Source organism: Pholis gunnellus (assembly GCF_910591455.1).
Source record: "Pholis gunnellus genome assembly, chromosome: 21".
Lineage (NCBI taxonomy): Eukaryota > Metazoa > Chordata > Actinopteri > Perciformes > Pholidae > Pholis > Pholis gunnellus.
Genome location: NC_136548.1, coordinates 3943504 through 3964406, shown reverse-complemented (window position 1 = coordinate 3964406; position 20903 = coordinate 3943504). Strand labels below are relative to the sequence as shown.

The 20903-nt window shown below is 45.2% G+C and overlaps 3 protein-coding genes across 6 annotated transcripts; all 3 read left to right on the top strand.

Moving 5' to 3' along the window:
* Positions 1 to 593: 593 nt before the first annotated feature.
* Positions 594 to 5020, top strand: LOC306712798 (uncharacterized protein). Of its 2 annotated transcripts, none has more exons than XM_079182218.1 (7): positions 594 to 733; positions 1484 to 1686; positions 1840 to 1941; positions 2069 to 2164; positions 2465 to 2575; positions 2700 to 2823; positions 2912 to 5020. In XM_079182218.1, exons 1-7 carry the CDS (start codon positions 706 to 708, stop codon positions 4867 to 4869), a joined length of 2622 nt encoding a protein of 873 aa, XP_079038344.1. In that variant the 5' UTR covers positions 594 to 705; the 3' UTR covers positions 4870 to 5020. The 2 variants fall into 2 exon arrangements, with proteins under 2 accessions (XP_079038344.1, XP_079038345.1); XM_079182219.1 differs by having other exon boundaries at positions 625 to 727.
* A 471-nt stretch (positions 5021 to 5491) lies between these two features.
* On the top strand, positions 5492 to 10684 carry LOC306712763 (uncharacterized protein). Of its 3 annotated transcripts, none has more exons than XM_079182174.1 (8): positions 5492 to 5650; positions 6199 to 6243; positions 6674 to 6876; positions 7018 to 7119; positions 7274 to 7369; positions 7522 to 7632; positions 7937 to 8057; positions 8242 to 10684. In XM_079182174.1, the coding sequence occupies exons 1-8, from the start codon at positions 5632 to 5634 to the stop codon at positions 10302 to 10304; spliced, it is 2760 nt and encodes a 919-aa protein (XP_079038300.1). In that variant the 5' UTR covers positions 5492 to 5631; the 3' UTR covers positions 10305 to 10684. The 3 variants fall into 3 exon arrangements, with proteins under 3 accessions (XP_079038300.1, XP_079038302.1, XP_079038301.1); XM_079182175.1 differs by having other exon boundaries at positions 5496 to 5650; positions 6199 to 6239; XM_079182176.1 differs by lacking the exon at positions 6199 to 6243.
* Positions 10685 to 12573: 1889 nt separating this feature from the next.
* wdr45b (WD repeat domain 45B) lies at positions 12574 to 19561 on the top strand. Its single transcript, XM_079182101.1, has 10 exons — positions 12574 to 12720; positions 13732 to 13806; positions 14577 to 14678; positions 15495 to 15582; positions 15936 to 16030; positions 16310 to 16500; positions 16596 to 16681; positions 16904 to 17005; positions 17130 to 17251; positions 17677 to 19561. Exons 1-10 carry the CDS (start codon positions 12654 to 12656, stop codon positions 17781 to 17783), a joined length of 1035 nt encoding a protein of 344 aa, XP_079038227.1. The 5' UTR covers positions 12574 to 12653; the 3' UTR covers positions 17784 to 19561.
* The last annotated feature ends 1342 nt before the right edge of the window (positions 19562 to 20903 follow it).

The following is a 20903-nucleotide window of genomic DNA, read 5'->3' as shown; positions in this document are numbered from 1 at the left end:
TGTAATATTAAAGGTTGGTTTAGTTCTGTTTGTTTTGCTGATGAGAGGAAATGAAAAGAATGAGAGGGCCGGTTGAGTCTGCCTTAACGAGTTTATTTGGTCTCATTTATTGACTATTGAATATGTGTATATATTTTTAAATAACATGCATAAAACAAAGTGATCGTGATTTATCAAACGTTTAACTCGTTAAATGGTCAGTTTATATTCTGTGGCCATGTTGAGAGCCGCGTGGAGGCAATGATACGCAGTCCAGTTCGAGGACACAGCAGACGGAAGAAATGCAACTGAAAAGTGAGTCTGTTGTTTTTTTTAACTTGTTTCTTTTTTTCTTTAATTCTGTAAAATAAAAAAATCATAACACTTAGCAATGCATTTCTCAGATTATTTGTGATGTCTCATCCATATTGTCATTTTGTCCTCCATCCTCATCTACCATCTAATGTACTCGAGCTGTATCCTCCCTCCCTGTTTCATCTTCACCACCTTCTCCCTCACCACCGTCCTTTCTCCTGGACTGTAGAGTTTACACGACCTGCGCTGGGTAGGAACCTTCGACGTCGGGCAACCCGGAATGAGATCTCCGTCGGACCATATCTCTCTAACAGCTTCCTCGACTAAAGTGAGAGGAGGACTTCTCCAGTAAATGTAACATTTTACTCCTAACGCAGAACTCATACTAGCTGAGTGCAGTGGATAAACGAGATGGAAGATTTTATACCAAAGGGTAATTGTGAGTAAATATTCACCGTGTAATGTACTGGAGACACTTTAGTTTCGCGTATAACTAATGTAAGCTTAAGTTAGCAAGCTAACCTAACTGTTGGAATGATTTAATGAACTGCGTTGCCGAGCAGATATCCATATGAATTCATCCTTTATAGCTAACGGCAGCCATTCAGTGCCTTAATGTAGAAGCGAACCACTATCTTCTGTTGTGTAACTAAAGATACAGTGGAGTAATGTCTCCCTTCACTCTCCCTCTGTGTGTGTTGTTATCCCAGCTTCTCCTTACTCTGTTGATACATCCGGGTCACCCGCGCGTGCTTTTAGTGCATGTGAGCGTGCCCCAGTGGGTAGCTCGCGGCCTGCACTGCTCTCATATGGCGGTTACAGCTGGAAACGAACATGTTGAGAAGTTGAAATGTTGTTGTAGTAAAAATATCTAAAGGGAATAGAATTGTCTTTAAAGTTGAAGCACTGAAGGAAGTTGAAGTGCCAGTTTGAACATATTACTAAAAGAAGTGGAAGTGACAGTTTCATATGTAAGCGCTGTGTGATTTTTCTTCTTTAAGCATTGTTACAAATGTTTTTGAATGAGGTTTTCTTACTGCTGGAACAGAACCCAGACATTCCGCTTTCATTACATTTATGAAGCAGTTTCAACCAGGTGGGCACAACAAAAGCATGTGAAGGTGAGATGAATTCATAGTAAATCAAGATGGCCCTTGTGTTCACATAACCTCTCGTTGTTTACATTCAGGCAGCCCTCTCCCCCTCTGCACCCTGCGCCTCCTGGTCCCGCCTATTCGACTGGTGTCGGCGGCGATCTGGCAGACCGTCCAGCAGAAAGTCGTGGCCGATTATGGGATGCTGGAGGAGTTTGTTTCCGCGGTGACAGACATCGTTCCAGAGCTACTAACCCCGCGCCAGAGGGCCCAACTGATCCTGGGCCTCAGAGCACGGGTGAGGAGGAGCAGTCGTCAATTATCAACCGCTGTAGGAACGGCTGTGAATTTGAGTTTTTTGTGTCTTTTTCGGTGCTACCACTGGGCAATGTTTGAGATAATTTAAAAATTCTATATATATATATATTTTTTTTTTTCCTTGCGGGTTTAGCTGATCCTGGAGTTATGTCAGGTGGAAGCTACTGCCGACTTTGGGCTTGTTCAGCCACACCTGGACAGAGTGCAGACGCTCATCGAGGCGTGGGTGATAGAGGTGAGTTTAAAGGGACGTTGCTTTGTAAGAAATCGGATAACGGTGTCTTTTAAAAAATAGCCGCGCACTGACAATGTACTCGACTCATTTCCTTTCTTTTTTTTAATGCCCATGTCATTTTATACAGGGCGGTGCGGCAAATATGAAAGTGCCACACTCCAAATTTGTGGATCTAGTCAAGAACTTGCTGAAGAATCGTGACGAAAGGGAACACTTCTTTCAGGTCAGTGTTAATGTTGCACCTCCAATATGTTGTGTTTATAAAGAAGGAGCTGACAGGCCTCCAGAGTCACTTTAGTTGAAACCAACAGACTTGTCGAGTGGGCCTTGCGTTGTTGTTCATGTATGACAACAATATACACCTATTGTGACTCTGTAATGTATATTGAATGATCTCTACATTGACTCCTCTTGCATCCGTTGTCTTTTCTCTGAAATCTTCTATTTCTAATTCGTCAATAAATCCAGTCATTGTAGTTTTTCTGAGAGTTTTCCTAAATAGAAGACGCGCCGTGTCTTCCAGAAAGTTTTCCCCGAAGAGTTTGGTCCCACATATGATGACGCGCTTCACGCCTTGATGTGGATGTTTCTGTCCAGACTCGAACAGTTTCTTCCTCTTCAAACGTTCCAACAGGTACAAAAAAAAGAGACATCAACTGTTTCCAACACATCATGTTGATGTCGCCTGAAATTTTGTATTTGTCTGTTTGTTGTTGTTTTGAACCTTTTTATCTGCCTTTCCTTTTCATTTTCTCCAGGTGTCCTCCGTGTTTGGCGAGGTGTCCTCAGTTCTTGAGGACTGTATGGACTCTGTGTGTCGACGTGAGGAGCTCAAAACCCTGCTGCAGTATCACAAAGACCTCAGCCAACTGGATCACAATGGCAAGCCTCTACAGTTACCTATTCCTGTCAATACACTCTTATTATGAAATATGAATGACCCCTGTTTGTTTTGTTTTTCCTTTTTCAGATGGTTCCTTGGATGGCGCCTGCATTATTTCAGCTCTCAAACTCGCCATTGAAGAAAGAACTGAGACAGATAAACCACCAGCCCAGATCTTGGATAATAAGCTATCGTGTACATCTGATTTGGAGAAGGGATCTTTGACATTGTCTCACGACACAACCGCAGAGGGTCAGACGAGTGGGATGGAGGTGGATGAGACTAGTGTGACTGCTGGGGAAAGTGGAACAAGGCTGCCTATGGGAGGTGTTACAGGACATGAGGAAAACGTAGGGCTTGTTAAACGCCAAGCGGAGAAGGCTCCTCGGTTTCTCAAACAGTGCCGTGTTCAGCTAAAAAGACTGGACATGCCGCTGCGGACCCGCCCTGCGAGACGAAACAGAGGCCTGAGGATGAAAAAGATTCTGTTGGAGGAGAAGAGAGCTCTTTGTGAGGAGGCCCTCCCTGCCTACAAGTCGGCTTCCAGGAAAACAAAACCCTCCAATAGGACTCTCGTACACAACTCTGAGGAGTCGAGCAGCTTCGGCAAAGTCGACTCCTCATACATGGCTCCCATCGACGATTGCAGCGACGACTCGTGGTCTTACTACTCTGATGAGGACTCTTGCCATAAGACTGCTGGCAGCGGTCTTAGTATGGCCAAATCGTGGTCCAACTACTCGGGTGACGAGCCTCCGTTTGTGACTCCCGTCGGTAGTTCTACTGAAGGCGATTCCAACGAGGACCCTTCCTTCGCGGGTGCTAAAAAGTTATCAGCTGCCAGCAGAAAGCCGGGCATCTCCGACGTCAAAGCCGGCGCTCCCCAAAGGACTCGGAAAGTCCAGTGTATCATCTGCAATGAGCCCGTGAGCACGAGCCTGAGGACCCACATGAAAACCCACTTCCCCACCGGTGGTTACGCCTGCCCCCGGTGCGACAGCAGGTTCAAGCTCTTCTCGTCGTTGAGGCTGCACTTGAACAGGACCTGCTTCGAGCACGGTCAGCAGCAGGCGGATCCGGCCAAGTCGGGAGAAGCCGAGAATCTTTTCAAATGTGACGAGTGCGGCGAAGCTTTCAGGCGCAAGGTTTCCCTGGAAGGGCACAAGCGGACCCACAACGAACTCTACTGCGGCGTGTGCAGGAAGGTGCTGCGAGACGCGGCGACGCTGGCCAGGCACAAGGCCTCCCACACCCTGTTTCAGTGTAACCGCTGCGAGGAGACCTTCGCTCAGTTCAAGCCCTTGCTCAGGCACTGCGAGAACGTCCACCAAATCAGGAGGCCGTTCAAATGCAACTATTGCCCCAAAGTCGTAGCCAAGCTGCGCGTTTTGATCGCGCACGAGTGGAAGCACACGGGCCACCTGCCGTTCCAGTGCGCCCTGTGCTGCCTGAGATTCAAGAGCGACGCGGATCTCATCTCCCATGAGAGGGTCCACACCAGAGAGAGGCCCTACCTGTGCGCCGAGTGCGGCAAGACGTTCTCGCAGAGGTCCAACCTGCTGCGGCACTTGAATTTCATCCACGGCGAGTCTCGGAACGAGAAGAAGTATTCTTGCACCGAGTGCGAGAAGTCCTTCAAGGAGAAAGGGGCCCTGAAGAAACACCAGAAGGCCAAACACTTGTGCGAGTTGTTCCGTCACCCTTGTCCGTACTGCGGAAAGATGGTCTCTGCGTCGACAATCGCGAGACATAAATTGATCCACACGGGAGAGAGGCCTTTCAAGTGCACCGTGCCCGAGTGTGACAAGTGCTTCAGGTCAGCTTCTGAAGTGAAGAGGCACGTGCTTGTGCGCCACACCGCGGAGAGACCGTATGAATGTGATGTCTGTGGAAAGGGCTTTATAAAAGTGTGTTACCTCAACGCACACGCTAAAGTACACTCAGGGGAGAAGCCATTTGTTTGTCATTTCTGCGGCAAGGCTTTCCCCAAGCGCTACAGCATGCAAAGACACAAAAAACTTGTGCACACATTTGTAACGCATTAACCCGCATGTAAGGAACGCTCCGTTAAACAGCGGTCAGACAAAATTGACATGTAGAGAAACTTTCATTTGAAAATTGATAAACAATTGAGTCTGTTTTGTATTGGTAGTTAATTTCTAACAGTATGATTTGCTTTTACTTTGGCATAAATGTATTTTAATCTGTGTAAAAAGAAAAAAAAAATCAAACTGTATTAAAGAAATCATGTGTAAATGGTCCAGTGGTGGGATGGGTACTTCTCCATTTACCTTTCTAAAATATAACTTGGTCATGTAAGGATAAATGTAACACGGTGTAAAACATATTATTGGGAAATTAGTTATTAGTTAATTAGTTTATATATATACATTTTTTTCAGGTCAGATCAGGTCGAGGAACACGTTAACACCGGACTGTACGTCTCTTTATGTATGAACACACACACAGGATGTGACAATTCAGTCATTACATTAATGAAATCAAACTCAGCAAGTGTGGGAGTAAAATAGAAATTCCTTTTTATTTAAATATAGCAGATACACTTGACATTATTATTGTGTGACATAGGGAGGAACAAAAAAGAACATACGGAACCTATCAAGCCGCGCTGTCTCCTGTCGGATTGTTGTTCCGGGCGGAACGCAAGGCTATCATTGACGCACAAAGATCGCCTCTGTCACATCGGTCGCCTGAACCCAACTGCCATAATAATATTTGGTTTGGCCTCGGCCAAGCGACGGACATCGTTTCCCTTGACTGTAATGTAACTACAGCGAACACGTAGGATGGACGGAGATGTTTCTGGTCAGTATAAACTGTCACACACACACACTTGTTTGGCTAGGCCGCAAAGCAGCCCGCGCGCGGGAATGGCATTGCTAACTTTAAGATTTAACCGTTATTTTTATGGCTAACTCTACATAACTCATTTAAATTTCACGTGGACTGGCACACATTTGCTCACCGGTGGATACCGGTAACTAGATTAACGTCACTACGTACATTAAGTGGCAGTTTCGTGCTATCCCTAGAATATAACGCTAAGCTGTGCTATCGGAGCTAATGCTAACTAAACTAGCTACAGGACACTCAGTATTAACGCCTAACGTGAAGTGTCTCTGCTGGTTTCAGAACTGTGACAACCACTAAACCAACATTTAACCATGCGGGGTGATTCTTAACATATGTGTGTGAGTGCCACTGGTTATGTTGCATATCATGTAATATGTAAATCTTAACGTCAGATACCGGAATTGACACATCCGCCTCAAGAGATTACACCTGGGTTTTGTTTGATTTCCCATAGAACACTGCAGTCCTTATTTTAACGCAAACTTTACCCGAAACCACAGGTTTCCCGTCGGATTGTGGATGTATGATCGGTGCATTAAAGGTTGGTAAGTCAAACAAGATCAGCCTCGGTTGGCTCCAATAAAGAACCAAGATGCTCGACGCTAGCTTCACAGTTTTGTACCGTAATTTCCATTTCTTGCATTATCTCTTCCTCTAAACTCTGGATAAACGGAACATCAAAGTTAACAGTTATGCTAATCTTGTTAAGGTGTGGATTTGTGCCTCTGGTGTAAATTATATTACTGTCCCGAGGAGTCTGTTTAATGGGCTGATTCACTTAAACAACAACTCGATTCTCTCCCTTCACTGACACGGTGTCTTTCCATGCAGATAGTTTAGCTTTTATTGACATGATCTCCTCCAAGCAATGAAACATTACATGTATACTCTGTAATAGTATACTCTCAATATACAAAACACATCTTGATGCAATGTGAGAGTGGTACTATGTCAACTCTTGTTTCCTGTTTGCAGGTCCCTCCCTCCCCCTCTCCGCGCTGCGTCTCCTCATCCCACCCATCCGGCTGGTCTCCGCAGCCATCTGGCAGACGGTGGAGCAGAAGATCGTGTTGGACTATGGGCTGCTGGAGGAGTTCGTCTACATGGTCACGGAGATGGTTCCTCAACTCCTCTCCACGAGGCAGCGGGCCGAACTCATTTTGGGTCTCAGAGCGCGGGTGAGGAGGAGCTGAAAGTTTTGTTTTTGAAAAAGGAACCGAAAGGATGACGTTGACATTGCCCGTTAGATCGGTATATTCTTTTATATATATCTATATATGTCACTTGTTCATTATTTTGCTGCTGTCCTCTGATTGTAGCTGATCCTGGAGCTGTGTCGCTCCGAGGACACTGCTGAGCACCATATTATTCAGCCACATCTGGACCGGATGCAGAACCTCAAATGTCTGTGGAATGTGGAGGTGAGTCTGAACCTGTATTCAAATATCTGGAGGTGATTACTATTTATGTGTGGTTTGGGTTTTCAGTTTGTTTAAGTCACTGTCGTTTTGGCAGTAATGATCTGTAGTCCTGAAGTTCTTGCTTTTAATGTTTTTTAAACATGTTTTTTTGCAGTCAGATAATGCAGAACAAGAACAATCCGACTCACAATTCATGAGCCTTGTCCAAAATCTGCTGAGAGATCCTGAGGAGAGAAGAAACTTCTACCAGGTAGTGTTTTGGTGACACACCTTTCTTTGGGGGGTTGATGAGGTTTATGTCTTGCAGGGAAAACACTCGTACTGTTTTATGGCGTACTCCTGTTTGCCCAGTATTTGGGCTGCTCAGATATTTGACATGTAGGAATTCCGTTTGTGTTCCAGGACGTTTTCCCAGCAGACTTTGGCCCCGCATACGACAAAGCGATCCAGACTCTGATGTGGCTGTTTCTGTCCAGACTCGAAAAGCTTCTTCCCACTCAAACTCTCCAACAGGTAGGCTTCCATATCTATTTCTGTGCTTTATGTTCAAATACATTAAAGACGGGCGTTATGCGTCACAGAGAAGCGGTTAATTGGGTCAGGTGTTTTTGTTTTTTTGCGTCAGATTGTCACAAGCACTGGCCATCAAAGCCCCTTTTTTATTTATCTTTGTAACAATGGCTTTCATTATAGTGTTTGATATCTCCTAAAAATGCCAAATGTGTGTTTTTTCTATTGCTTTATGAAAGAATAAATTTGTCCTTGCGTTTATAAATTGCAGTGCCGTTGCCTCACTCTCGTTTTTTGTCTTTTCCAGATTGCGTCTCTGCTCAGCGACGCCTCCTTTGTTCTGAACGAATGCATGGCGACGTTGGCTCCTCCGGAGCTCAAAGCCCTGCTGGACACTCAGAAAGACCTCGGCCAGTTAGAGGACATTGGTGAGCTGTTCACAGATTGTTGTAGACACTCGCTATAACCAGAAACAAAACACTATTGCACAGTAACATACCTCAAGACTATTCTTCATTCAGCAAAAGTGTTTGTGTCAGTAGCAGCATTTGTATATAGTCTGTTCAAATGACAAATACAACAGACTCAAGAACTTGAATCTCCTCTTTTCAGATTCTTTCATTGTGGACAGTGGCATCTTGTCAGCCCTGTGTCTCCCTCCTGTGGAAAGAGTTTTGATCGTCAATGACCAGACAGACACGGATGCAGAGAGCGGACTCATGTACACGGTGTGCACAGAGATGGAGGTGGAATCTGAGAACAAAGAGGTGTACGCGGAGGGAACTGGGAACTCTACAGTGAGCGTGCAAACCCAGTGGGGTGGTGTCGGCAGCGGGGTGAAAGCAGAAATGGACGGCGTGGTGGTCACGGACCTCGTCGAAGGCGCCGAGGCCAGCGAGAGCGAAATGGCCGACGACCACAACTACGACCAATCGGGGACGCTGATGATCGGGGAGGACGGCCAGGTGACGGTGCTCGACGGCGCCGAGAAGAAGCCGAACAGGCGCGGGAGGAAAAAGAAGCGGCCCGACGACGAGGACTTCCAAGTGCAGGGCGGAGCGAGGGGCAGGCAGGAAGACCCAGATTTCGTAGTCACGTGGGAAAGACCGGTGCGAAAGAACCGCGGGCTCAAGATGAAACGCTACCTGTCACAGTGGAGGAGAGCGGGAAAGACGCAGGGCAGCAACGATACCAACAGCAGCCCCAAAAAGTCCGCCGCATCCCAAGCCCCGACCAAAAGCAACGACTTGGACGATAGAACGTGCAAGGTGTGCGGCATGGTGGTGAGCCGGGCCAAGTTCCTGGAGCGGCACATGAACCGACACTCGGACGAGCTGCCCTTTTCTTGTCCCACGTGTAAAAAGTTTTACAAGAGCTTGCGTTACTTGCAGCAGCACAAATGTCCGAATCAGACGAAGGCAAAGCCCGGCAGGAAGGCAAAGGATCAAGAGACTGCAGCAGATGAGGGCGAACAGTCATCCGGCGGGATTCCTGGCGAGGTGACCGTTGAGGGGCAGCCCGACACGGACCAGGACCCCGATTGTGCGACCTCCGCAGATGGGCCGTCCAAAGACTCGGAAGAGAAAAGCCCCGACGGGAACAAAGGCGTGCTCGAAGGTCCGTTCTACTGTCCACACTGCAGCGTCGAGTTCAAGTGCAAACAGACTTTCAGGTTCCACCTGAGAAACATCTGCTACAACGAGCAGCAGGTGGATCCGGAGCAGCCGGAGGACGTGAAGCATTGTTTCCGGTGCGTCGACTGCGACAAGGCGTTCAAGTACAAGTCGACGCTGGAATCCCACAAGCAGACGCACAACCCGCTGTACTGCGAGGTGTGCATGAAGCTGGTACGCGACCCGGAGGCGCTGGCGATGCACAAGGAGTCGCACACGCCGTTTCAGTGCAACCGGTGCGAGGAGAACTTCCCCGTGTTCAAGGCCCTTCACAAGCACTACATCGACTCCCACGACCCCGTCGAGCCGTTCACCTGCACCCACTGCCTGACCACCTTCGCCAGCTTGAAGCGCTTCATCAGACACGAGTGGAAGCACACCGGCTACCAGCCGTTCCAGTGCACCCACTGCACCAAGAGGTTCCGGTCGTACTCCGACCTCGTGGAGCACCAGAAAAAGCACACCAAAGCATATCCCTTCCTCTGCTGGGAGTGCGGCAAGAAGTTCCGGCACGGCGTCACGCTGACGAGGCACGTGGAGCGCGTGCACCAGTCCGGCGAGCCCGTGTTGGACAAACCCGTGCCGACCTTCACCTGCGCCCAGTGCGGGAAGACCTTCACGTCCCGGAGGTGCCTTCTGAAGCACGACAACTTCCACCACAAAGGGCTGCGTTTCCCGTGCGAGTTCTGCGGCAAGGGCTTCTTCGGCAAGGATGCTTTGGTGAGGCACACCCTGATTCACACGGGCGAGAGGCCATTCAAGTGCGACGACTGCGACAAGTCCTTCAGGTCTGCCGCGGAGCTAAAGATACACCGTAGGTACCATACGGGGGAGCGGCCTTACAAGTGCAACGTCTGTGAGAAGGGTTTCGTCCAGTCCTGCTTTCTCACCTTGCACATGCGCACCCACACAGGAGAGAGACCGTACGTTTGCGCAGTGTGCAGCAAGGGCTTCTCCAGCTTGCATGGCTTGAAACGACACAGGAGACTCGTTCACGCGTAGTCAATGTTAGCGGGGTACTGATTTGCATAGGGTTGTTCTGTTTGACGGTCTCTTAGTAGAGGAGGTCAGAGGTCAGACCTTGCTCGAGGACACTTCGGCCGTGCGGATGTTGGCTGAGAATGGCAAATTAAAAGCAGGTGTTTCACTAGAAGGACGTTTTTCTCAACAGCCGCGTTGCTGTCACCGCGTGTATTGTTGGGAACTGTGTAATTGTATAGTGCATTATAAAAAAAAATTACAAAAAAATGTCACTTTGTATTTTTTACAGAAACGTTTGCTGTAGCGCTACATAAGATTTGTATGTATAAACAATATAATCCTTGATTCCTTTGGGAATCGACTTCTTTTCTTGAATAAATTGAACATTTGATTCCAAGTGGCATTGGATTTGCTCAGTCGTGACTTTATTCATGTGAATTTAAGGGCATTGAATTGCTTGCACTGTTTTTTTTTTACCGAAATTCAGGCTTTATTTGATGCATGGAGGAAGCATTCAAAAACATGTTTCTACAGTATATGCTAACAACTAAATGGATACAGTTTAACATGAAACATAATGGGATGGGGTCTAGTAATGTAACTATATATTATTAATGTCTTCATGCATATGAATGTTGTTAGTAAATCACATATCTACAATTGTCAACCACTAGATGGCCCTTAATTGGTTTGGGCTATCGAACAGTGGAAGGACTGCAACTGCCTGGTCAGCAACTTACCAGAACCACAGGTTTTTACAGCCTTCAGGCCTTTTTCCTACTCAACACATTTTGACATGCCACAGTCGTAAATAATACAATTGTTGGTGGCTCATTTTCCATTGAGCTTCAGTTTCGGGGCCCTGGTATTGTTCTTTGCTAACTGGGACTCTTCTGTAGTACGGCGCCATCGTTCACGTTATCGGCGACGCCTGTGCTTTTCCTGCTCGGGTGCAGTTTTCAGGGAAAAAGCCCAATTTTCTGCAAAACTTCACTCGTATACAATATGAGAAAAATGTCCATTCTGTGGCTGGTTCAGATGAGTTTTACTCACTGCGCAGTGGAGACAGAAGTTCACAACAAAGCTGTAGAATTCTCTGATCAGAGAGAGTTCTGGTCTGGATTATATACGGGATTACAGGACATAACTGTTAAACAAAAGGTGTGGGTCGGGCTAAGGTTCTCAGGAAGGACAAAGGACATTGAAACTATCTGCACCCAAAATGTATTTGTCTTCAGTCCAGGGAGCGAGTTGGATCTGAGAACCCAACTCACAGGTCTGTAGTGGTGGGTTTGTATGGGCTCAGTGCAGGTCTGTTTTACAAAAGGTGATGGATACATAAGGTGTGACCTCTTACAGGCTCTCTTCACATGAAACGGTTTCGCTCCCGAGGTTTGTTCATTTAAATGTAAAATAATTTCTGTGTGTTTTCGAAACACACCTTTTATAAATTAATTTAATTCAACCATTTTGCAGATATATATATATATATATATATATAAAACGTTATCACAAACCTATATTATATATAAGCTCAAACATTCAATTGGTTGGTACTCATTTCATTAAATGCTGCGATTACCTTGATAATCAGGGCACATTAACGGTGCTGGAAAGTTAGATTGCACCACCAAATGCATGCATGACTAAATGAAATGTGTCTGTCTGTATATATTGAGGACACGCTAAAAAAACAATTTCACCCCAGATGGGACTCGAACCCACAATCCCTGGCTTAGGAGGCCAGTGCCTTATCCATTAGGCCACTGGGGCTGTATACCAATGACCGATGTATTGTCTAACTAAGTACAGTACACTATGTGAGTCTCATACTCATAGTTTGAACTACTAAATTAAGCTAGTGTATGTTCGCGTGACTCATGGTGATATGCCACGTCACTAAGCACCAAAAGCTCCCTTTCTTTAAAAGAAATGCAAATCCAACTTCTCATGCAACTCGGTCCCAGTAACACTTACCAAATCATCTCTGACCAAATCATCTCTGACCACAAACTGGGGTCTACAGGAAACGTGAATCCAATCATCGATAACGGCGACTGAAGTTCACTGAATAAAACCCTTCTTTGATCAGTGCTTGTCTCAAAAGCATTGATATACCTTCACTATATGTTAAACACATTAATGAAGATAATGTTTCAATTATTTCACCGTTAAGTATCTGCTCAAATAACGTTAAGTTAACGGAGTGCACTGAAAACTCCCTCTCGCTCTCCAGGCAGGAGCAGCATCCGTTGTTTTCCTGCTCTCTGCCCAGCAGACTCCGGAGGAATGGTCGCGTTAGCCGGTTAGCTCTTCAGGCAGCAGCTGTAGGATTTACGTTATTTGGCTTTCGGTTGTTCTGTTAAAATAATGAATTTACTACCGACTAATCCTCATGGAAATGGGCTCCTTTATGCTGGATTTAACCAGGATAATGGTAAGAAGTGGTGTTTATTTTTTAAATGGAAATTGGCAGCGTCGTTGATGCTAAGCTAACGTTGCTAAGCGGATGTCTTCCCAGAGCATAAATTAAGCATAACCTTATACAAGAATAGCTTTAACGTTACATTTTCTGTGATTGTAACAGTCGAACAAATAATGCTGCTGTGTGGTAGTCACTCAAAGAAAACAGTTACGTTAACCAAAAGTACTGAACGTTAAGTTAATGTTAGCTTTAACTACGTCAGCTAACGTAACGTTAGCGTTCTCGTTTCAGCCAACAGTTAAGTCAGCTAACGTTAGCCAAATGCTATTAGAGTAACATGACAATGGTTATTACGTTAGACATGAACGTGTGGTTACAGTTTAGGTACTCGGATAACTCCGTATATTAGGTTACTGATGTAGCTAGCCGATTGTCTACAACGGCATAACTTACGCTAACTCAGCGGTAACGATAGCTAGCTAGAAAACAGCTCGCTAGGCTAAGTTTGAAAGGTATTACCGCATTATTGGGCTAATGTCATGTTTGCCGCTGCCCAGTCATTTACTTAGATTGACAGTTTTCAGACGTAAATATAATTTCCATAGTAAACTCTCTTTTCTACCCACCCACATTTGCACAGGGCGTAGATTTCAAACATTCGTCTTAAATTGGTTTAACTTAACGTACATTTAATGGTATTAACGGTGCCAACTAACGTTACGTTAGCTTTATCATATCTAGGGGGTAGTTTAAACGTTATGAAGGTGACGTTAACGTGACCAACGACTCAATATGGTCCACTGAAGAACTAGCGTTAGCTTTGGCACCAACATCACTGTCGTCACATGTCAACATACGGTGTGCCAGTTTGACGTGAATGCCATTAGAGGCGTATCATCTCCGGGCCGTGTGTCTACTATGTATCTGTTGAAGGCTGCTCTGACGTTACAATAATTGTTGCGTGATGTAATCTTTAGTCTGTGATCGACTTCTGATAGCTGGCACCTCTGTCTGTCTCCACAGGGTGCTTTGCCTGTGGAATGGAGAACGGGTTCCGTGTTTACAACACAGATCCCCTCAAGGAGAAGGAGAAACAAGGTAACGAGCTCTGTGGCCATTCACGTTCATGCCTACATACAAGTTCACTGAGCAGTCTGCCAAGTTGCAACATATTGGTACATAAAGCATTGTTATTGTTCTGTGTACTCCTCCATCAATGGCGTTCTTTTTCCTCTTTCTGGATACCCGGAGCTATATGACTTTACGTAGTTACCATGATCTGAACATAAAACAGCAGGCCAGATGGCAAATTAGTGCAGTACTTGAGATTTTGGGTAACTTGTTTGCACTAATTTAAACTGTACTGTAGACTATTAGGTAGTGTAGAGTTCAGGGTTTGTGTCAAGCTAACCCTGCCACTCGTTCAGTGGTTACCAAGCAAACAAATATCTAAAAAAAGATGCAGTTCTGCCAATTCTGCTGCACAGAGGAACAGAGTTTTTTTTGACAGAATTGAAACTTCTCAAACATGGAGGGATATAAGAGGAACCCCACACACACACGAAGATGTGAATCAGCACATGACCTGCTCCAGAGTTTCTTTTCTACCTCGTAGGATTGAGCTGATCATGGAATGATTCACAGGACGTGTGAACCGTTTTTACTGTGCCTATCCAGCTCTTTGTCGGCAGTCTTTACAGCTTGTAGCAGCTCCATTTCCTGCTGATGTCATGTGTGCTGGAAATGCAGGGAGGGAGAGGGGGCTGAGCCATTAGATATGAACAAACAGTGGTGATAAGAAGCAGTGAGCTGCCTTCTTTTCTTACACTAACAGCTTGGTGTTCACCACCAATCACGTTGACTTTCAGAGTTCCTGGAGGGCGGGGTCGGCCACGTGGAGATGCTGTTCAGGTGTAACTATTTAGCACTAGTGGGAGGAGGGAAGAAGCCAAAGTACCCAACCAACAAAGGTATGTTTTGTCTACAGAAGTTATCAATGTTGATTGATCGTTTTTATTATCCCCAACATCAGCAGTAGTGTTTACACTGGACTTAAGCCAGGCGTTTGTTTTGACAAATGACGGCGTGGATTCCATCAGTCTAAATGTAACTTACTAAGGTCAGAGGCAGTTTCTCTTTCCTGCAGTGAAAAAAATGTATGTGATTACAAACTGGCAGGAGACATCACACACCTACAATCTAAATATGGGATTGTTGGGACAGTGGATTGCTCTGCAGGAGACATGCACCGTCACACCTGTAGCAAACACTGTCATTCCTGCTGGCTACGGTAGCATGGAAGCTCCTAGTGGGAGGCAGTTAATAAGATATACCTTAAAGGAACTTTAAAGTCTGTAAACCCACACAGCTGTTTTCACCTTTAGACCTCTGCTTGGGTCCAAGGTGGGCTGCAGCTTTGATGGGAATTTATTAGGTTACAAATCTTCATCTGCCAATAAGAATGATAAAGTTGTAGTTTGTCCCACCCGTACAGGTTCAACAACACAGTCCTAAGCAGAGGTCTAATGAGCCAGATTAACTGAAAACACCTGTGTGGGTGTTCAGAGGCTTTCAGTGACTGAATCATTGCTGCTCATCCGGGTCCAGGCTGTGTTCATTTATTGAATTATATCATCAGTAATTATTATCCTACACTGCCAGGAAGTGCTGAAACAATGGCACCTATCTATAGGTCATACACTCCTACTGATTTTAATAATTGATAAGTACAATGCTGATCAATTAAATATTATTCATGTGGCTGTGTGGTTTTTTTTGTACTCTAGTGATGATCTGGGATGACCTGAAGAAGAAGACAGTAATTGAGATTGAGTTCTCAACAGAAGTCAAAGCGGTGAAGCTTCGGCGTGACAGGTAAAAAAAAAAAACATTTTTGACAGTTGCAAAATACCGGTAAGTGTTGCGTAATAATGCGTGAGTGGGTGGATGGGAGGTTCCTTGTTATTTAGATATCTTCTGTGTCGGCAGACTTCCCAGAACTCTCACGGTAATCATAGAGCAGTGCTGTGGTAATGAGACGGGGACACACTATGATGCAGTGGCAGCAGCCATACTAGCATTGTGCTTTCTGTGAATTGATTCATTCACTGTCAGTCTCTGGATTTTAACACTGGACGTGTGAGATTAGTATGAAGCTTGTGGATGCTGGTTTAGTAGAGTCTTTGACATTTGCTTTCAATCTCAGTTGGTTCTCCCTTTGTTCTCAGGATTGTGGTGGTCCTGGACTCGATGATCAAAGTCTTCACCTTTACCCACAACCCCCATCAGCTGCATGTGTTTGAGACCTGCTATAACCCCAAAGGTTGGTCTACTGCTCTGCTCCATACACTCACTTACCCTCTTGAACCACACACACACACACTCTTTAGCGGATTTGGTGGAGCATCTTTAAACCCACAAAACCGGGCGTTGTTTAAACACCTCTGGTTTCCCCTCAGGTTAAAACTGTTTGCTCTGTCAGCACTGTTGCTGTTGTTAGCGAGTCGATATAAATGTGCCACGTCTTTAGCAAAGCGCTGCAACAATAAAAAAAGTGTTCATGTAACCACCCCCCCCCCCCCCCCCCCCCCGTTCTCCTCAGGTCTGTGCGTGCTGTGTCCCAACAGCAACAACTCCCTGTTGGCGTTCCCCGGGACTCACTCGGGCCACGTGCAGATAGTGGACCTGGCCAACACGGAGAAGCCGCCGGTCGACATACCCGCCCACGAGGGGGCGCTGTGCTGCATCGCTCTCAATCTGCAGGGCACGAGGATAGCTACGGCGTCAGAGAAAGTGAGCCGGGAATGGAATTTTTTTTTTCGGCTGTTGTGTTGTTTGTTTCTGTTGCCGCCGCCGCCCCGTGACTGATCCATGTTGTGTTTCTGCAGGGGACCCTCATTAGAATATTCGACACATCCGCGGGTCAGCTCATACAGGAGCTCAGACGAGGCTCTCAGGCAGCTAACATTTATTGGTGAGCGTCGTGCACCAACATTGTTCACATCTTTACGACAGAAACCGTGCCCTAGTTAAACCATAGACCACTAGCATTGTTAAGTCACACGCTGTAGCTCTGCTACTCACTCTGCGGCGTGAGATTCACGACATTGTTTGTTTTCATAGGCCGTGTGTTCAGGCCTTTTTATAATATAGGTGAGCTGGTGCTCATTATTTCCATCTGCTCTGTCTTTCGCAGCATTAATTTCAACCAGGACGCGTCTCTCATCTGCGTGTCCAGTGACCACGGCACAGTGCACATCTTCGCTGCAGAGGACCCGAAAAGGAACAAACAGTCGAGGTTAGTCTCAACTGAATTATTTTAAATATTTATTTTATTGTTTTCCACACGTGATGTCTAGTCTGCTGCATGATGATGAGTCTCAGTCGTCTAACCCTGTGTCCTTCTCTCTCTCTCTCTGCAGTTTGGCATCAGCCAGCTTTCTTCCCAAATACTTCAGCTCCAAGTGGAGCTTCTCCAAGTTCCAGGTCCCGTCGGGCTCTCCCTGTGTGTGTGCCTTCGGAACGGAGCCCAACGCCGTCATCGGTGAGTTCAGTTTGGAGTGTGAAGCTTTTCAGGATACAACTCTCAAACCTGTGTAATGCTTGTTGTGGACGGTCCCTGAGAACATCGCTAGAAGTGCAATCCTACAGGTTGCAAACAAACCTTTGAGTGAGTTCAACTTATTCAGATGAGAAGACGCAGTACTAATATTACCCAATTTTATCTATTGACTATAATAGCTTTTTTTGTTTTGCTCTAACCAACCAGTAGCGAGCGACGTCTTTTTCGGTCATCACAAAAGCTCTCGTAGCGGTTAGTTGGCTGTTTATCGCTCTAATCAAATGCAGATGCAGCCATCAATGTGCACACCGTCCCAAAAACACGACTGAACTTATTCCACTGGACAATAGTTTGTGTGTCTGTCCTGTGTTTGCTGACTCTGGTTTCTCTCCTCCTCCACTCTGCAGCCATTTGTGCTGACGGCAGCTACTACAAGTTCCTCTTCAACCAGAAAGGGGAGTGTGCCAGAGATGTGTACGCCCAGTTCCTGGAGATGACCGATGAGAAAATATGACCTTTGACCCACCTGGAGACTTGACACAGTCTGTTTTTGTTTTTTTACATTTTTTTATTATTTTGGAGGAGAGGTCCCACGCTGCACTTCTCCTTATCTTGACGGACTCTGTAAAGAGCATCAGATGACGGGAGCACAGACTTGATGAACGGATGGAAGCACCAAAAGGACACAGACTCCTGAGGATGGTCTCTGAACAGAGGGGCTCGACTTGTCCCCCCAAACCGAACACTAGAGAGAAGAGGGAAAGTTATTTTTTTGAATGGACAACGTGCCGCTTTTTAAGACGTCTTCCGAGGAATTTACAAAGGCTGGTTATTTTTAATCACACGGATGATTCTGATAGTTAAGACGGATTGAAACTATTGAGATTTTTGTCGACTAACACCACCTAACCGAACCATAGGGAGTGCCTCGAGACTGGAGAGAAACTGTATGTGTGCACATATTATTGTTGTCATATATACATGCGTGTGTTTGTGTATATACCAATGTACCATATTAGGTGTTCGCAAAGCAGAGTCCTAATGATCCTGCGCTGTGAAGCCTCACCTTAGTATTACTAGATTTTCTTATATTCACTGTATAAACACAACTCGCCAGACTGAACTTCTAATTCAATACAACTGTACAGAATAAGAGCAGGAAAAAAATTAACACGTATTTTTGTTTCCCTCGTCTTTTTTTTCATACATTGTGCAATATGTTTTCCCTAATTGCTTTTTTTGTTAAGAGCTTGTGAAAGTTGACTGTTTTTACCTGAACTGAAAAAAAGCTTAAAGAAATAGTTTGACACTTATTAGGAAATGATTAACTTTGTTGCTGAGAGAAGATTGATACAGCGCTGTACGCTGAATATGAAGCTGCAACCAGAAGGTGGTTATGTTAGCTTAGCATAAGGACTGGAAGCAGCTCGTCCGGCTCTGTCTGTCGGTAACAAAAAAATATAAAGCTTACTTATTGTCTTTTTTGTTTAATTTTAGTTTTTTTTTTAAAGGAGATGTGTGTTAATTGGACAGAGCCAGGCTAACCCCATGTTTCCAGTCGTTATGCTAAGCTAACCGACTGCTAGCTTTAGCTTCATATCTGGAGTGCTGTTGATCTTCCTATGCAGCTCAGCAAGAACGCGAACGAGCTCATTTCCCAACGTGTCTCTATTTCTTTAAGAGTTTGTGAAAGTGTTCCATAAATCATCAAAACCTGATCTATTGGCTGAGATCCAGCTGTGAAAACCTGAATATTTTTTAACTTGGTTGAAGACCTTCATGTTTAATGTCGATCCATTATTAAATCTCCTGAATGGTGATTGGTTGCTTCACGTTGGCCAGTGTGGCTCTCCAGTCACAGCGATATTTGTTTAAATCCTGACCACGCGTGTTCCCACTTGTGTCCGTGTATCTCCGTAAAGTGCTTGACCACGCCCCCTAACGGCGTTGATAAAATCAAACGATGCTAATCAGGGACTCTGAAGTGCTTTGTTGAAGCCTGTGGCCATAAACAGGAGATCCGCTCAGTGTGGATCCACCACAATGGAACTGTGTTAATGCAGAATCACTTTTCTTTCCATTTGTCACGTTGATTGACAGATTTGTTGGTGATTCGGTGCAAAAAACACATTTGGTTTGTGTTGCTTTCGGCATCAGATTGTACAATTGCCACTTGGCGGTTACCGACCACAGTGGCGATGCTGCACAAACTGAAAAGCCAACTTGTGTCTGACGCACTCGGAATGATTGTAAAAACCTGCGTTTAAATTTGTGAATAAAATTTAACATCTGCTTTTACAGTTAACCTTTATGGTCCGTGTTGTGCCTGTTCTCTCTCTGTTGTCATTCAATGTTGTACTTAAAGGGCCCCATAAACACATTCACAGGGTCCCAAGGTCCAACTGAGCTTAAACGGCTTTATGTTTGTCTGCTACAGCAACATCTGCTCTGTAAACCAATTGTTCTCATCTGAGGAAAAAAGAGGAAATTAAATTTTAAATATATATTTAGATTTTTTGGCTTTGAGCTGGGTCTTTTTTTTCCTTTTTATAATACAAAAAAATTTAAAACTGACTTCATTTTAACAACAAAAATGGATGACTAAGTGATTTTAGTTAGACGTTTAAGTCATATATTTTCCTTTTCTGCCACTGTGAGGTAATGAGTAACCTAGTTGTAACTCCAGTGCAGTGAGTACATGTAATTGGTATTATTGTTATAATTATTATTATTGCCCCATTTAAGCAACCACGGACTTGAGCCAATAAACTAAATAGCAAAACGTACACGGACTGTACAGTCCCCACTTAGTGTTTCAACAGTTTTGTCAAATTGAGCTTATTCTTGACCTGCTGTTGGCTTTTTTTAAATACAATTTCTTAGAACCTATTGCTCTAAATGTAGATTGCATTGACCCAGTAGGTGAAATACTGAGCGCTATTTCTTTGGAAATGGAAGTCAGATATTCACTCTTTTTTTAGCTCCATTTTTGGTCTCCACCCACTCCTGAGGGAAATATGTCTCTTTAGCTGCTAAATGCTCCACTGTGTTCACCAGGCAGGCTCTATCTGTGTCTGTTTGCTGTATGCTGCTGAGCAGGTAGTGTACACTGGCTTTTTACAGCATTTTAATTTGACTTTAACGAACATATCTGATTTCAAGACTGGCAAGTAACTGGATAAACAACTTCAAATGAAACCTAACACTTCTTTCTGGGGTTTTTCCGCATTATTCAGGTGATGGAATGACTACAGTAATAGAGTGTGGATCTCCCATTGGCAGAGAGTGCTGGTGCTGGTATGACACTGGGCCAGTCTTCTGCTCAGAGTCAGCAGCATCATACAGTATTGTCATTATTTGTCGTATCACTCCTGTTCCTCAGTGCTGGGTTTCGTATCCTCCTCAGTTCCATTGCGATAGTGACTCTCACAGAGTGTCTCTCCTTGTCATTTCTGTTTGGGGTTTTTGTCTGTTTTTTTTGGCAAGCTGAGGAGGAGGAGGAGGAGGAGGAGGTGAAATGGAGGAGCTCTCGGTGGGTGAAGGTGACACCCCACCGTCAAGGTCCTGGGACAGCGCTGTGTTAGCTCTAGTTAGCCGTCACTGCTGTGTCAACTGTAACACAAATCACGTTTTA

Bases quoted from the DNA above. Each gene is read 5' to 3' on its own strand.
- wdr45b (XM_079182101.1), top strand. From the start codon at position 12,654: ATGAATTTACTACCGACTAATCCTCATGGAAATGGGCTCCTTTATGCT. The intron at 15,583-15,935 runs GTAAAAAAAAAA...CTTTGTTCTCAG, and splicing joins GTGAAGCTTCGGCGTGACAG to GATTGTGGTGGTCCTGGACT. The intron at 17,006-17,129 runs GTTAGTCTCAAC...CTCTCTCTGCAG, and splicing joins AAAAGGAACAAACAGTCGAG to TTTGGCATCAGCCAGCTTTC.
- LOC306712763 (XM_079182174.1), top strand. The intron at 7,370-7,521 runs GTAGTGTTTTGG...TTTGTGTTCCAG, and splicing joins AGAGAAGAAACTTCTACCAG to GACGTTTTCCCAGCAGACTT. The intron at 8,058-8,241 runs GTGAGCTGTTCA...TCCTCTTTTCAG, and splicing joins CGGCCAGTTAGAGGACATTG to ATTCTTTCATTGTGGACAGT.
- LOC306712798 (XM_079182218.1), top strand. From the start codon at position 706: ATGGAAGATTTTATACCAAAGGGTAATT. The intron at 734-1,483 runs GTGAGTAAATAT...GTTTACATTCAG, and splicing joins TTTTATACCAAAGGGTAATT to GCAGCCCTCTCCCCCTCTGC. The intron at 2,165-2,464 runs GTCAGTGTTAAT...CGTGTCTTCCAG, and splicing joins AAAGGGAACACTTCTTTCAG to AAAGTTTTCCCCGAAGAGTT.